The sequence below is a fragment of the Haemaphysalis longicornis genome, unplaced genomic scaffold, assembly GCF_048455015.1.
Source record: "Haemaphysalis longicornis isolate Haplotype H1 unplaced genomic scaffold, Haemaphysalis longicornis Haplotype H1 scaffold_4, whole genome shotgun sequence".
NCBI classification, from domain to species: domain Eukaryota; kingdom Metazoa; phylum Arthropoda; class Arachnida; order Ixodida; family Ixodidae; genus Haemaphysalis; species Haemaphysalis longicornis.
Genome location: NW_027526361.1, coordinates 220,698,523 through 220,711,882, shown reverse-complemented (window position 1 = coordinate 220,711,882; position 13,360 = coordinate 220,698,523). Strand labels below are relative to the sequence as shown.

The 13,360-nt window shown below is 47.4% G+C and overlaps 1 protein-coding gene across 4 annotated transcripts in view; it reads right to left on the bottom strand.

The window, feature by feature from the left end:
- LOC144179641 (ATP-binding cassette subfamily G member 4-like) overlaps window positions 1-13,360 on the bottom strand; it is a 117,077-nt gene that overhangs the window by 7,897 nt on the left and 95,820 nt on the right. For all 4 annotated transcript variants that reach the window (XM_077708067.1, XM_077708066.1, XM_077708069.1 and 1 more), the window contains 6 exons: window positions 12,970-13,156; window positions 10,555-10,700; window positions 4,362-4,485; window positions 4,102-4,216; window positions 3,095-3,243; window positions 2,048-2,149 (listed from right to left, as the gene is read on the bottom strand). In XM_077708067.1, the coding sequence (XP_077564193.1) occupies window positions 2,048-2,149; window positions 3,095-3,243; window positions 4,102-4,216; window positions 4,362-4,485; window positions 10,555-10,700; window positions 12,970-13,156 (823 nt within the window). The remainder of the gene's footprint in view (window positions 1-2,047; window positions 2,150-3,094; window positions 3,244-4,101; window positions 4,217-4,361; window positions 4,486-10,554; window positions 10,701-12,969; window positions 13,157-13,360) is intronic.

The following is a 13,360-nucleotide window of genomic DNA, read 5'->3' as shown; positions in this document are numbered from 1 at the left end:
AACGCCACAAAATCCTGACATCAAGAATGTAAATTTATTGCGTTTTGAAACGATATTCGTAATGAATAGAAATAGGTTTCTTTGCTTCTTTTCTGAGACAATCGGTGATCCTAGGCATATTTATTTGGCTTTCTGAGGAACACAGATATTACTGTATTAGATAATTCTAAAGCATTCCACGGTGGAATTTTAACGCCATACATCTAGACTTAGAATATCCGACCTTGGCTTCATAACAGTGCTAGTTCCAATTTTTCTGCGACCACTTTTTTTGGCTGCATTTGTGCAAGGACTATTTTTAGGCATTTGACACTGTTACGGGAATATCGACAAATGTACGTGCACGAATTACGAATTTTAGAGCGGAAGGGTTTGTAAAAATTGCATGGATATATAAAGAGCATGGCTTAAAAAATGGCAGCATCTCTACTGCGTGGATGATGGAGAGGGTGCGGAGTACGGGGACTCGAAATGACATCCAAGTTGCGCCCCGAGTGACATCCGATTTGCTCCCAGACCGTCATTCCGATTTAGTCGCTTTGCCTCCGCTTGACGCGCTTTCGTATTCGGGGAAGCTCGTTGTCTTCATAGACGTTGAGCAGCAGCGTGACGCTTCTTAGGCTAGTTTCCATTCACGGCGGGAAGAGGGTGTGTGATTTCCGGAACACCGCGGCGCCATCTCGTGTTTACGTGTAGCGCCATCTAGCGTAGTTTGATGCACTCACTGTGTATTACAACTTGATCACAGCCTGACTACACCGGTGTTTTGGCGCGTTTTCTGGTTGCTAGGTTATGTTTGTGCCCGTGTTCGAGTGCTTTGGAATGTTCTTGTACTCTTTTAGGTAGTTTCCGCACATTACAGGCGACGGAGTAAGCCATTTGACTCCCGGGTACTTAGTCATGGTCGTAGCCCAGTGAATAAGACGACTGACACTAACTCCGTCTGGTCTACGAGACATAGGCTCGAATCCTGCCGGTGCCTGTGTGATTTTTTGCGATTGTAAATGCTATGCGCACGCGCGCGGACGGACATTGTGAGGTCCTAAGGTGCTCCGCACCTAAAAATGTAATGGGTATGTGATTTCATTTATGAGATGTCGGAAAGATATTTAATTGTTTCTCGGTAGAGACTGCATAGCAATGCGGTTTTCAAGAACTTTTGAATGGAATTGTCGGTCCTTTGGGATTACTTGACGTCTTAAACTAGCGGTCTATATTATAAACAACAAATAGTACCCAGCTAGTTCTAACCTCTACAAACTAAAGTTATTTTATAATTCGTATACATCTGTACATAACCAACTTCGCTCATAAAATTCCTTGCAAGAGATGGACACAAGGTAATAAAGTTCCAAGAAAGGTGATACAAACGCAATCAATAAAATTTCAATAAACTAAACTGTAATATTTATTTAGGTTTTGACGCAGGGTTACCCCTGGCTATGCAATAGCGGCTATGCAATAAACTGCTGTCCTAGCCAAGCTAGCATTTCTGGCAACAAAATGGCCGAGCAGCGGCCCCGTGCCCAGTGCAAACAGGGAGGCTTGGAGTAAACTTCGCCACTCCTTTCGCAGCTACCTAGCCAAGCCCCGCAGGTGAGTTTCTTTCGGGCGACAGAGACTTTTAGAGGTCACCACACAGAAACAGGCTATTCGTCTACCTTTGGACACATCGGGTCTGGCAGAGGTGGGTCTTAATCGGCTAGCTTGTGCGTATAGCGTTTCAAGCTCTTGCATACTTCTTTCGTTAGGAGACAGCGAACTAGGGTGCAGTTCTTGCACTACCGTAGATTTCGGAGTTTTCTGTATATTCTTGGGAATGCCTCATTTCACAAACATCACCCTGTACCTATACCGTTTTGTGTAGCTGGCTTTACCCGCCCGCCGAACATTTTTGTATAAATGGCTGTTGAAACAAATTCCTCAGCGCTGCTTAACAAAGTTACTCAGCAGTTAGGCCTACAAATGTTTTTGCTGCGGAACAAAATATTGGCCATTAAAAACTTCTTCAACAATTGTATTGATGAGGAAAAAATGTTTCACTAACCTTATTTCTCACTACACAAGCGAAGCACCTCCGCAGTAGCACCGTAAACTGAACGACGTAGCTGATGTCCTCGGTATACTGTGCCAATGTGTCTACAAGTTCCTGCAAAAACAAAACAAAAAACTTAAAATGGAGATACATCTTAACAAAGAGAAAATCTTTAAATGTAAAGCCTTAAGATCACTCAGACAGTTTTAAGTTTTAAAGATGGCTAACTGAGATCGACAAGTCAGTGGCAGAGTTGTGAACGCGGGAGTGATTTTTAAAAGTTGACCATTCGATTCGTGCTTTTTAAATGGGAGATCTGTTCATTAGCATACATATGACTTCCGTGTAATGCCTAGAAAGTGCGTTTTATACCAAATCTGATTGATTTTATTGATTGGAGGGTTTAACGTGCCGCCGCACCTCAGGCGAAGAGGCGCGCCGTAGTGGAGGGCTCCGGATTAATTTTGACCACCTGGGGATCTTTACCGTGCGTCGAAATCTCGTACACACGGGAATTTTGGTTTTCGCCTCCATCAGAAAAGCGGCCGCCGCGGCCGGAAATTGAACCCGCGATCTCGTGCTCAGCAGCGCAACGCCTTAGCCCCTAAGCCACCGCGGCGGGTCTATACCAAATCTGAGCTGTACGAGGAACAAGTTAAATATTCCCGACAGTCTTACTTGAAATTGGGCAGTGCCCCCCTCCAATTAACCGTTATCGTAATATTCCTGCTGCATGAGTTGGTCTTTTCATCCCTGGATGCTTAGCACCTAAAAATGTACGGTATGCTCTTCAATGACATCTATCTTTCGTGTTTAGGTGCTAAACTATAATTTTTTCGAAGTCGTCGGAGCAAATACCTGAAATAGGCGGCAAGTTCCGGTTTGGAAGTAACTTTTTGTCCATTTGGTCTGAAATATTTGCCTTTAATTTGATTAAGTGACTGCATACAAAGAAGAAACGAATGCGGGCTCTACTGGTACGGATAGCGACAGTGTGAATTATTTACCGAAACATTACTGACTATTCTTCCGAAGCTAAGCAAAGCCAACCAATCACACCTTTTTGGTCATACGACGGCCTCCGTAGCGTGTCAGACGGTACTCGACTTGTTCAGTCTTCTCACTTTTGGCCGTGGCGTTGTGTTGTGTGAAGTGTAACGATAGCTTCGAATTGATGTCACCGTGTTCCCCGGCTGCTATTTCTGTAACTGAAGCCATAACAGAAGGACAGTCATGAATTTTCAATCAAGTTATGAAAAGAATGATAAATAGGCGACTTGTTTGGCATGCACACCTTTATCCCGACCTATTCTAAGTGATTGTTGCGAACTTTATTATGGCTCGTTCATGAGCGGCCTGGGGCGCAATTACTGGTAGGCAGTAAGTTCCGTTTAGTGACATTCCTCCAGATTTGAGCTAGTACGTACGACCTTTCGCATTTAGGCCTTCTTTCCCGTGTTCCGGCTAAAAAAACTGACTTTGGTTTTCTTCTAGTTTTCGCGATGTTTCTTTGGTTTACCAGAAGTGTAGTTGCAAAAACGGTACGATAGTTCATTCCGGAAAATGTCATGTACCGCGCTACTGGCACGTAATTCCATCCCCCCCAAAAACAATGTTTTTGACAGATGACCTTTGTAGCCCCTTCGTTCCAATAATCCACGGCTAGAAAATGCTTTCAGTTTGGAGAAAAACATTTATTTTGTTATTGTGGGGTTTAACGCTCTGCCTGAGATATTAGGTGCGCCATGGTGGAGGGCGCCGGAATGAATGTGACCACCTGGGGATGTTTAACAGGCACTGAAACTCAACACACGGGCGTTTTCGCTCTTCGCCTGTATCAGAAAAGTAGCCACCGTGGTTACGATCGAATCCGCGTACTTGCGCTCAGCAGCTAAACGCCATAGCCATGTGCACTTAGCCACCACTGCGTGTTGCAAAAAAAATGTTAAGTTGTGTATATGACGGATGAAAGCTTGAAATTTGATGGCATCTGGTAGCCAAAACCATTTCTAGATAATATGAACTCCTATAACCTATTAAACTGCAAGCGTCTAATGAGCACTTACGGTAATCAGCAGGGTTGTGATGGATAGGACAGCTCAAACCCTGAGATTCTAGGAACGGCAAGAGGTTTTCCGTAGAACCGTTGTATATACAGCTTCCACCTGATATCATGTATAGCTGAAAATACAGGAGATAATTCAATGTCCAGGGCTTTCCAACTCTCAAACGCCACTACGTTGGTAGCAGCCTTTCCCACAAGAAAGACAGCGTAAGAATTGACCGCCTCAGTAGAATAATGGAATCAACTGCGTTTAAGTCTTACCTTATCGAAATATGAGAAAATTTTCGCGCTGGGATTGTGAACAGAGCAGATAACTGTATGTCCAGCCATGGCAAGAGATTTCATTACAGAAACACATCGAAGAGCAGAACTCGAGTCAAGTCCACTGTAAAAGAGGTAAAGCAGGATGAGTTTTACCGGATGTGTCTATACATCTTACACCTATAGGAAAGCAGAAAATATTCTTTGTATACTTTTTTGGGACGATACGTTTTGAGAACGGAAGTGAAAGTAAGTCTCAGGGCAATCTGCGTGGTCATGCTTTCGAGATTACGAGCGTGGGAAAGATATTTTCGGGCTGTCAAGGGGCTCAGCGGTTAACATGATAAATATGTCCGAAGTGATCTGTAAAATAGCTTTTCTGTTTGTTTTTCTTCAAACAAGCGAATAAGGCTCTTTTGCCGAATTCCAATAAATATAAAGCCGATAAACACCTTCGAGTTGATGTAATTCTCGCCATAAACATCCAGCTGACAAGTGACATTTGCCCGCCAATACGAACGAAAGCAACCCGAAATTGCCTATTGAACTACATCACAATGAGTAGTTTTCAGCACAAGTCCAAAAACTATTGGCAATGAAAGGAGGAATAGTTTCATTCTTCTTACTTTACGAGAAGTTTAACGCATGATAGGTTGAACGCTATTGAACCCTATGAAAAAATGTGAAAATGTATGAAATTGAACCCTATGAAATGTTTCTACAATAAATGTCTACAATTAGGGGTATTTTATTACTCTGCAGACTCGACAACACGAAAAATTGCCTGAAAAATAATTTCTGACGAAACGTAACTTAAGGAAACCTGCTTTGTCGTGTAAAAACCAGGCCTAGGGGTGCCAAAAAATTCATCACACTTGTTCTTGTCTTGAAAACTTTACTATGACTGGCAGAGTACCTTTATTGTACCTGTTACCTCCATACGTTATCGGATGGTGCATTTAGCGAGAAGGTCTGGGCTTTACAGTTATATAAACAATAGGGATGGGCACCGGTTAAAAATTTTAAATTGCTTAATCGGCTGGATTTAATTGGTTAATTGATCGATTATTCGGTTGAGTTCAACCAAACATAATTCCTAATAATACGTATAGCAATATAACAAAAATAACATCAATATGCTCGTCGGCCTGTTCACAGATATTTGAAATGAGGTAAGCAGGCCGTCAATATGGCGGTGACGCGGGCGAGACGCTTTGAACCGCATCGTCATTTGCACAGTTTATTGAATCAGGATTATATGCACCCGTTACAATTGGCCGGGGCACTGATTAATCGTGGTTTACGTGCGGCATTGATAGTTTATACAATGGCCAAACGGTGCGAATGCCCACTCGCCGATTTTTATACCGTGTAAATTTGTATAATACTAGCCATTTTCTTGTCTGTCTTGGCTGAAAGCTATCGGTTTTAATCCCTCTCATCTCTAAGATGCTTGCGTCGTTTCTGTCCTGACGTCAGGCGGGTTATTTGAACCAGAATATGATCCTTGACACGCTTGCGCACAATTGCAACACGACACTCTTGTTAGTTTGCTCACATGACTCCAACCGATCAACCGGTTAAAAAATTAAGCGTGACTAACGCATTAACCGATTAATCAGAAGGTTGATCAGTCAATCGTCCACTTCTAATAAATAACGACAAGAATATTAGGTCCCAGCACTACGGTGCAGAAAAATACAGGTACGACGTGCAGAAAGAAAACAGTTTATATTATAAATAGCGCAACGGTATGCATAGGAGTAGAACGTACCCGGTTTCGCAGCGCATTGGTTCTTATTATTTTTGTCCTAGAAGTGTAGGTTTGCTGATAGCAGTCCAGTGAACTTAAGGAGAATGTTGTAAATATTTATAATCAAGATAACATAGAGTCAGAGTTCGGCAATAGAAGTAATGAACCTATGTAAATGTTGAAAATGAAAAAATAGCCATGAGGCATAACAAGTGGAAGCACGATATGGTGTGGGAAAAGAAGTGGGGACGTAAGCTCTGGTGAAACCTAATGATCTCAGCCGGAAAGAGAAGCCTCTGACCTTCTACTCCTCACCGAGGTAGAGGCTTGAAAGTGACAAAAGCGACCGGAAAAATAAAGTGGCACAAAAATTCATCGAATATGTCATGCCGCACTTGGGAAGATTAAACGCGGGAACTGGAAGCATTTGCGCGTGTTTGCCTTCCATAATTGAAGTCATAGGGTGTGTTGTTAAATACTCCATACGTCCCAAAAATACCAATAGAACGCATCGCGTCCCGCGTCACAGGCAAACATACTGATAAGATTTCGGGAAGGGGGGTGGGAGTGAAAACCGGGCTAGCATGCTGACGCATAAAACTACTAATGGGAAACAAAATACTGATTGTTCATACAGTTCGTGAGCATAGTTCAGGCCACAGTTCAGGCTCCTACTTTTCACCAAGGAAGATTGTTATGTTCAGAAATAATTGGCAGATCACATCCAGAAGGTCAGAAGTCTTTTAAAAAATTAGGGCACATTGCGACTCAGGATCGAGTTTTCCTGTGAGAGTTTTCCTAGAAGCTTTTTCCTGCAAATACATGCTGTCGGGCGCTCCGACGCACCAACTGGCGCGGGCCCTGGGACGAGCGGCGCGGAAATGAAAAGCACGTGTCGCGCGGCGCCTTGAGCCGCGCCTGCGTGCACCGTATGCCTTAACCGCCACCACATGAGATGGCCACCGACGAAGACGACTGGCTTTTCTTTCTTCCCCGGCCCTCAGCGGCAGGAGGAAGGGAAGATGAGACAAGGGAGACGCGGTCCGCGCGCAGGAGAGCTCGGCCCGTCGTCTTCGGGCTCCGCGCGAGTACTGTTTTTTAATCGCCCGCCGGGCTGTAAATAAATGTACAGTTTGTATCGGAGGCTGAGTTTGTCGGTTGGGGATACCCGGGGTCAGATCTTCAGCGCTACTGCGGCTTGGAGGAGAAGCCCCGGGGAAAAGAACATCGACGAAGATAACTGGCGCAGTCGACAGGATCTTCAAGAGCGACGACTCAGCAAGCCGGCGGGAGAGACGGGCCCTCTACGGAGGGAGCTCGCGGAGAAATCGCGGTCTGCTGAAAGAGATCGGCGGGAGCAGCGGAGCTCGCCAGCCTGGTGGAGAAGCGGCTCGACCGGCGCTCAACGGACGCCTCAACGGAGACCGAGGCAATCTCTGCGGCCTGCTGAGCAGCGGAGAAGCAGCTTGGCCAGCGGTCAGTGGAGGCATCAGCAGCCCATTGAGCGTGGAGCGGCAGGAGCAGCGAGCTGTCGGCAGGCGAGAAGTCAGCTGGCCATTGTTTGGTGGACACCTCGGCTGACGGAGCCGCGCCTGAATGGATACCCCATCTGCACCAGTGCGGCATCTCTACAGGCACGGAGCGATGCAGGTCAGTGCCTCTCTTGATCCTGGGTGCGTGGCTCACCATGACATGTAGGGGGTGCTTCATGAGCAGCCCTGAGATAATGGGGGCCGGTTAGCTAGGCATGGTGAGATGGAGCTGAGTGTGAGTGCTGACGAGGAAGCAAGCGTCAGGATTAGGTCAGCCATGTCGTTCGCTGACGAGATGGCCCTACTGCAGGCGAAACTGAAGATCGCTGAGGCGGAGTTAGCAGCGAACGTCTAAGGAGTGAGCGTTTGAGAAGCGCTAACAACTCCACCGCCTCACCGATCGGGCAGCGAGCACAATGGTGCAGCGAGATGGATGGGAGATTAGATTGCATGAGCATGCTGCAAGGGGTGCTCGTAGATATGCCCTCCCAGGAAGCGCTTGTGCTTGATTGGTTCACTGATGCGGAGGCCAGGCTAGACTCCTACTGTGTCCCGCCAAAATGGCGAGCAGGGGTAATTCTTCCCTACTTGAGCGTGAGGGCTAGAGGGTGCCTAGGTGGACTCTTGGGGGAGCAGCGCAAGAGCTACGCAGTTCTTAAAGCAGTAGTACTGAAGGGGCTGAGGCTGGCTTCAGTTGAGCGTGAGCCCGTCGTCGCACCGTGCGGAGACGGAGAACATTCTGGGAGCGTGGGCGAGCGGCCCGTTGCTTTGCAGAATGCAGCAGAACGGGAATCGCGCGAGGATGCAGTTGGTGTCACGCACACTGCATCTTGTGTTTCTCGAGATACCGAGATGTCATGTCACGAAAATGTGATTGCCATGGGAAACTCGAGCGAATTGACAGGGGAAAGTGTAAATAAGGGTACGGCTGCTTATATAATGCAGCCGCAGGCAGTTGCACGTAGGACTGCAGGCATAGCTGAAGAGGCAGCCAATGTCAGCGTTAATGTGGCCACGAAGCAGCCCTCAGCTGCTTACGCTGACCAACGCTTTGTCGTGGAGGACGGCGTTCCGAGCGCAGAAGCGGCCGAACCCGAGGGTTCGCCTAGAAAGAGGCGAAATCGTCAGTCAGCTTCACCTCAGTGCAGCGTGGCTGCAACGCATGCTGACTAGCCAGCAGTGGTCCCTCCTCGAACAAGAAAGCGAGAAGGAGAGGGGCCCCTGATAGTGTTGTGCGACGGGTGCGCCGCATGGCAAGAGTGTTTTCGGACGACGACGGCCGGTGCATACCACCTTCTAAAGGCAGCTGGCTCTGACTGAACTAGAGTACTGGGGCTATCCTTTGTCATGGTGACCTACAGCCAGGGTCAAGGGGCACTGGCCATGCTGGTTGTTGTGTCGACAATAGAAGGAACGATGGTGCACCTGCGAAAAGTGCGTGGTGTGTCTGTGTGGTGTGTGAAACATTCCTGAAGTTATGTTTCACAGTGGTGGTGGAGGTGTCGGGCGCTCCGACGCACCAACTGGCGCGGGCCCTGGCACGAGCGGCGCGGAAATGAAAAGCACGTGTCGCGCGGCGCCTTGAGCCGCGCCTGCGTGCACCGTATGCCTTCACCGCCACCACATGAGATGGCCACCGACGAAGACGACTGGCTTTTCCTTCTTCCCCGGCCCTCAGCGGCCGGAGGAAGGGAAGATGAGACAAGGGAGACGCGGTCCGGGCGCAGGAGAGTTCGGCCCGTCGTCTTCGGGCTCCGCGCGAGTACTGTTTTTTAATCGCCCGCCGGGCTGTAAATAAATGTACAGTTTGTATCGCAGGCTGAGTTTGTCGGTTGAGGATACCCAGGGGTCAGATCCTCAGCGCTACTGTGGTTTGGAGGAGAAGCCCCGGGGAGAAGAACATCACGAAGATAACTCATGCTTTCGAATGTGACCTGGTTTTTCACTCGCAAATATTAAGAGGAACTTCGAATAATGCTTCTGCGAAGAAACGGTTGAGAAAGGAGCGGAATGCTACACCTAACAACTCGCCTCCATGCACTTTGCACGCAACGCTTATGAAGCTAAGTGCATTTCTACGGAAATAAAATCGACAGATAAGAGAAACCGTAGTGCCTCTATAAAGTCATGAGCTTCACCCTTGTGTTGCTGCTGTCTCTACGCGCATTTAGCGCGTCAAGCCTTGCACAGTATACTTCTAGAACTTCGGGACTCTGCTCAGGCAGTGTATTAAAAAATTTCACATGTCACGTTAGACGCCTGTGTTCGCCACGTTGTTGGGTGGGGTGACAATTCTCGTGAGAGCTGCTTCACCAACACGTCACCGAAGTTCAATGCCAAAGCAAAATGTTAGGCCTAACATCAAGCTGTCCGAACCCTCATCGCGCCTCACCTCTGATGCGCATGAACATCTGCGCAAGCGAACAGTAAACATAAAACTAGAGAAAAACACGAAACTTCACGAAGGAGGCATCACAGATGCTGATTTAAAACATTCACGTGAAATTGGCCGAGCTTGGTAATAGCGCTTCCACCTTGAAATAAATGTAAGCTCCCAAGTTTTATTCACCAACTCATAGTGGCGCGAGTAATAGCGTTTCGAGTAATGTCATGACCAACGAAAATGATTGGTTTAAATAGATTAGGTGAAAAACATATGTAGTGTAGAGGGGAATTGCTCTTACGCCTTCTGTTTGAGTGATGGTTGTGTGTACTTTCACTAAACTATTAGTTGTACCCGGAAACATGCGGTCAGCCCGAAATTGTTTGATCTAAGCAGGAATAAAGTTGTCTTACATATTACAGGAAACGAACAGTGGAGGAAAACATCCTAGAAACTTCCGTTGAAATTAATTATACGGCTGTTTTGACTGGAAGTAAAACGCCAGCATAAAGATGCCCTACTAACCTTGTTGGCTCATCGAGGAAAATCACGGGAGGCCTGCTGACAAGCTCTTGTGCGACAGCGAGCCTCTTGCGCTCTCCACCGGAAAGGTGTCCAGCTCTAACACTTTGGCAGCCTTCTAGGCCCCAGCTCAACAGGGCGTCGTTGACCTGCGGCGCATGGAATGGAATTTGAATGATCACAATTTGGAAAAGACCTTTAAACCTATACGGCCACCTTTTTTCCTCATCGTTCGCGTTGTCGTACATGTAATTAGAGTAATTCTGTCACCTTTCCTGAACCAACTAATCCCGCCACTCAGGTTAGGAAAAAGTTCTTTATTGTTTTGTTAAGTTAAATTGCTTTGGCAAAGCGCAACTAGCGTTAACAGCTGTGCACGGCATGCAAACCTACCACAGTGTGTTCAGTTTGCATATTCACACGAACTTCGCCCAGCATACGGTCGTTTGTAGAACGGATAGCTGGCGATGCAGCAAATCGCCGGAGAAATCTTGCTGCACTGCTGAAACTGTACTAAAGTTAACATTCGCCACAAGGAAGCTAGTAGAGTTACGCGACCAATGAGAAAGAGTTGCGTCGCCTGTCACTCAGGCTGCAACAACTCATAACGTAAACCGTATGCGGAAAATTTAATCCTCACGCATTGAGAACAGCACATACAGTGAAAGCTCGTTCATTCGCACACCAACACGAACACGAGTAGGTTCTTCCACGGATAACTTGAACTACCCGCCACCGCTATGGCAGCTTGGCCCGAGACACAGGGCCAGGGACGAGGGCCAACGAGGCCAACAGGGCCAACGAGGCTGCGTTGGCTCCGCAACGGAGAGAGAAGGAAACGTTCAGTAGAAGTCAGTGGCGGTCCCAAGGGGGGGGGGGGGAGGCAAAAAGGGCGATGCCCCCCCCCCCCCCCACAAATCCCAAAGAGGTCCTCAGCTTCTTGTTTTTTTTTTTTTTAAGTATACCACATGTGCGAGGTCGCAAACGTGTTGCGACCGTCAGAAATGCGGGCTCAAGCCTGCCGTTTCACCGCCTGAGGGGGGCGAAAAACCACTGTGTCGCTAAGTGATTCGTGCGCAAGCGGGTCACACAGCATACGCGCACACGCCGGCATGGTTATCACCTCCTCCACAGAACTGGAGCAAGGAGGAGAAGGAAGGGAGCGGTTTTTCATTCCTCCCCCCCCCCCCAAAGAAAAAACAATGTCTGGGAGCGATACTGGTACAAGTATGGTAAACGCAATCTGAAGCCCCGTGGCTACGCTGTGGAAGGCGTATTTTTGGCGGACTGCGTCGACGTGGACAAGAGAGCGCGCAGTGGTCTACGGTGCGCTGAAAGATGAGACATCATTTCTGGGGTCAGAAGCGCAGAACTTGTCACTGCCAATGACGGTAAAGAGGGGCAGGATGAGGCACCAGTGCGGTCATCGCAAGGAGGACATGACCAGATAGAATGCCGCCCGCCTCTCCTTCACTTAGGAAGAAGGCCAAGGGGACGATTCCTCTGTATTTGCTCGTTAGAGTAGAGACTGCCAGCTGTTGCCGTTAAGGACAAAAGACAGACTGCATTTATGAACTTTTTCCCGCATCGAATTGTTGACATATCGTACTGCTTCCCAAACGCAGTGTGCTGTTGTTATCCTTAGCTTTCATTAGTTCGAACCTTCCTTAGATCAAACTGAGATGGCTCCCCCTTGAGATATTTTACTGCACTTCCTAAACTCAACTTGAACTAAACTTTACTGCTACTCCTTAGCGAATGCTACTGCTATGGAGGCAAAAATCAGCAGGAACCACGTTTAATGAACTGTACGCGGGAATTACTTTGTAAAATGTTCTACAAATTAATGCTCAAGGCCTAAGAGGGAGAGTTTTGACTCTCCCCCTGCAGCACTTTTTCCAACCCTTTTCAAAATCCTAAATGCTTGCACAAAGTAGTCAAAGAACAGATGCAGTACTTACATTAGGGGGTCGCGAAGTACCGCAGCTAAAAATTACTGCTGTACGCCTACTAGAAAACTCAGAAACTTACTTGAAATATTTTTCTCTATTTCGTGGTTTTGGCGTTCTTCGATTGTTGGAATTCCGTCATTACAGCGGTGTAGAGGCTATTGGACGGCTTTTATTCAGTTGCAGCAATGAACGCATTCGAATTCGATAGGCTCTTTAAAATGAAAGCCACAAAACCAGAGCGGAGAGGGAAGGCGTATGTGCTACGATTAGAAAATCACGCAGGGCCTCTCCGTGCTGGCGATAACTACAGCTTCCGTTGAGCTTCCAGATGCGAAGGAAAGAGCGGAAGCGTTTGTCGGAAGTGTTGCAGAATCTGTCTTCAATTTTTAATTTGGTAAATCAGTCTTCGCTATATCGCGATTAAATTGGATGTGATAGAAGAGGTTAGCCGCAAGGGGTTACCCACCAGCTCCTTTCTCTTGTCCGCCTTCAGGGAGGGCATGCGAAGCTGTATGCTCATGTCCAGCGACTCCCGCAAGGTCAGCTCGGGCAGAAGGCAGTCGTCCTGCATGACGTAGCAGCTCTGCCGGTTGAACAGCCTCGTGTTGCGCAGCCAGCCGTTAACCTGCACTTCGCCTTCGTATCCAGTGTCGCTGCGTGAGGAGAGACGTGGCATTTTTCATCGTGTGACTGTGGACAAATGTTCTGTACGCGCGTCCTAAAGTAGATGCGAATGAGAAACAGCACCGTTCCGCACTTTTCTAAAATAAGCCACAAATCGTCGTGATTATAGAAGTGAAAGTATACGACTAATGGTGTGATATAACAAAGTAAGCGTTGAAAAATATATATGCCTA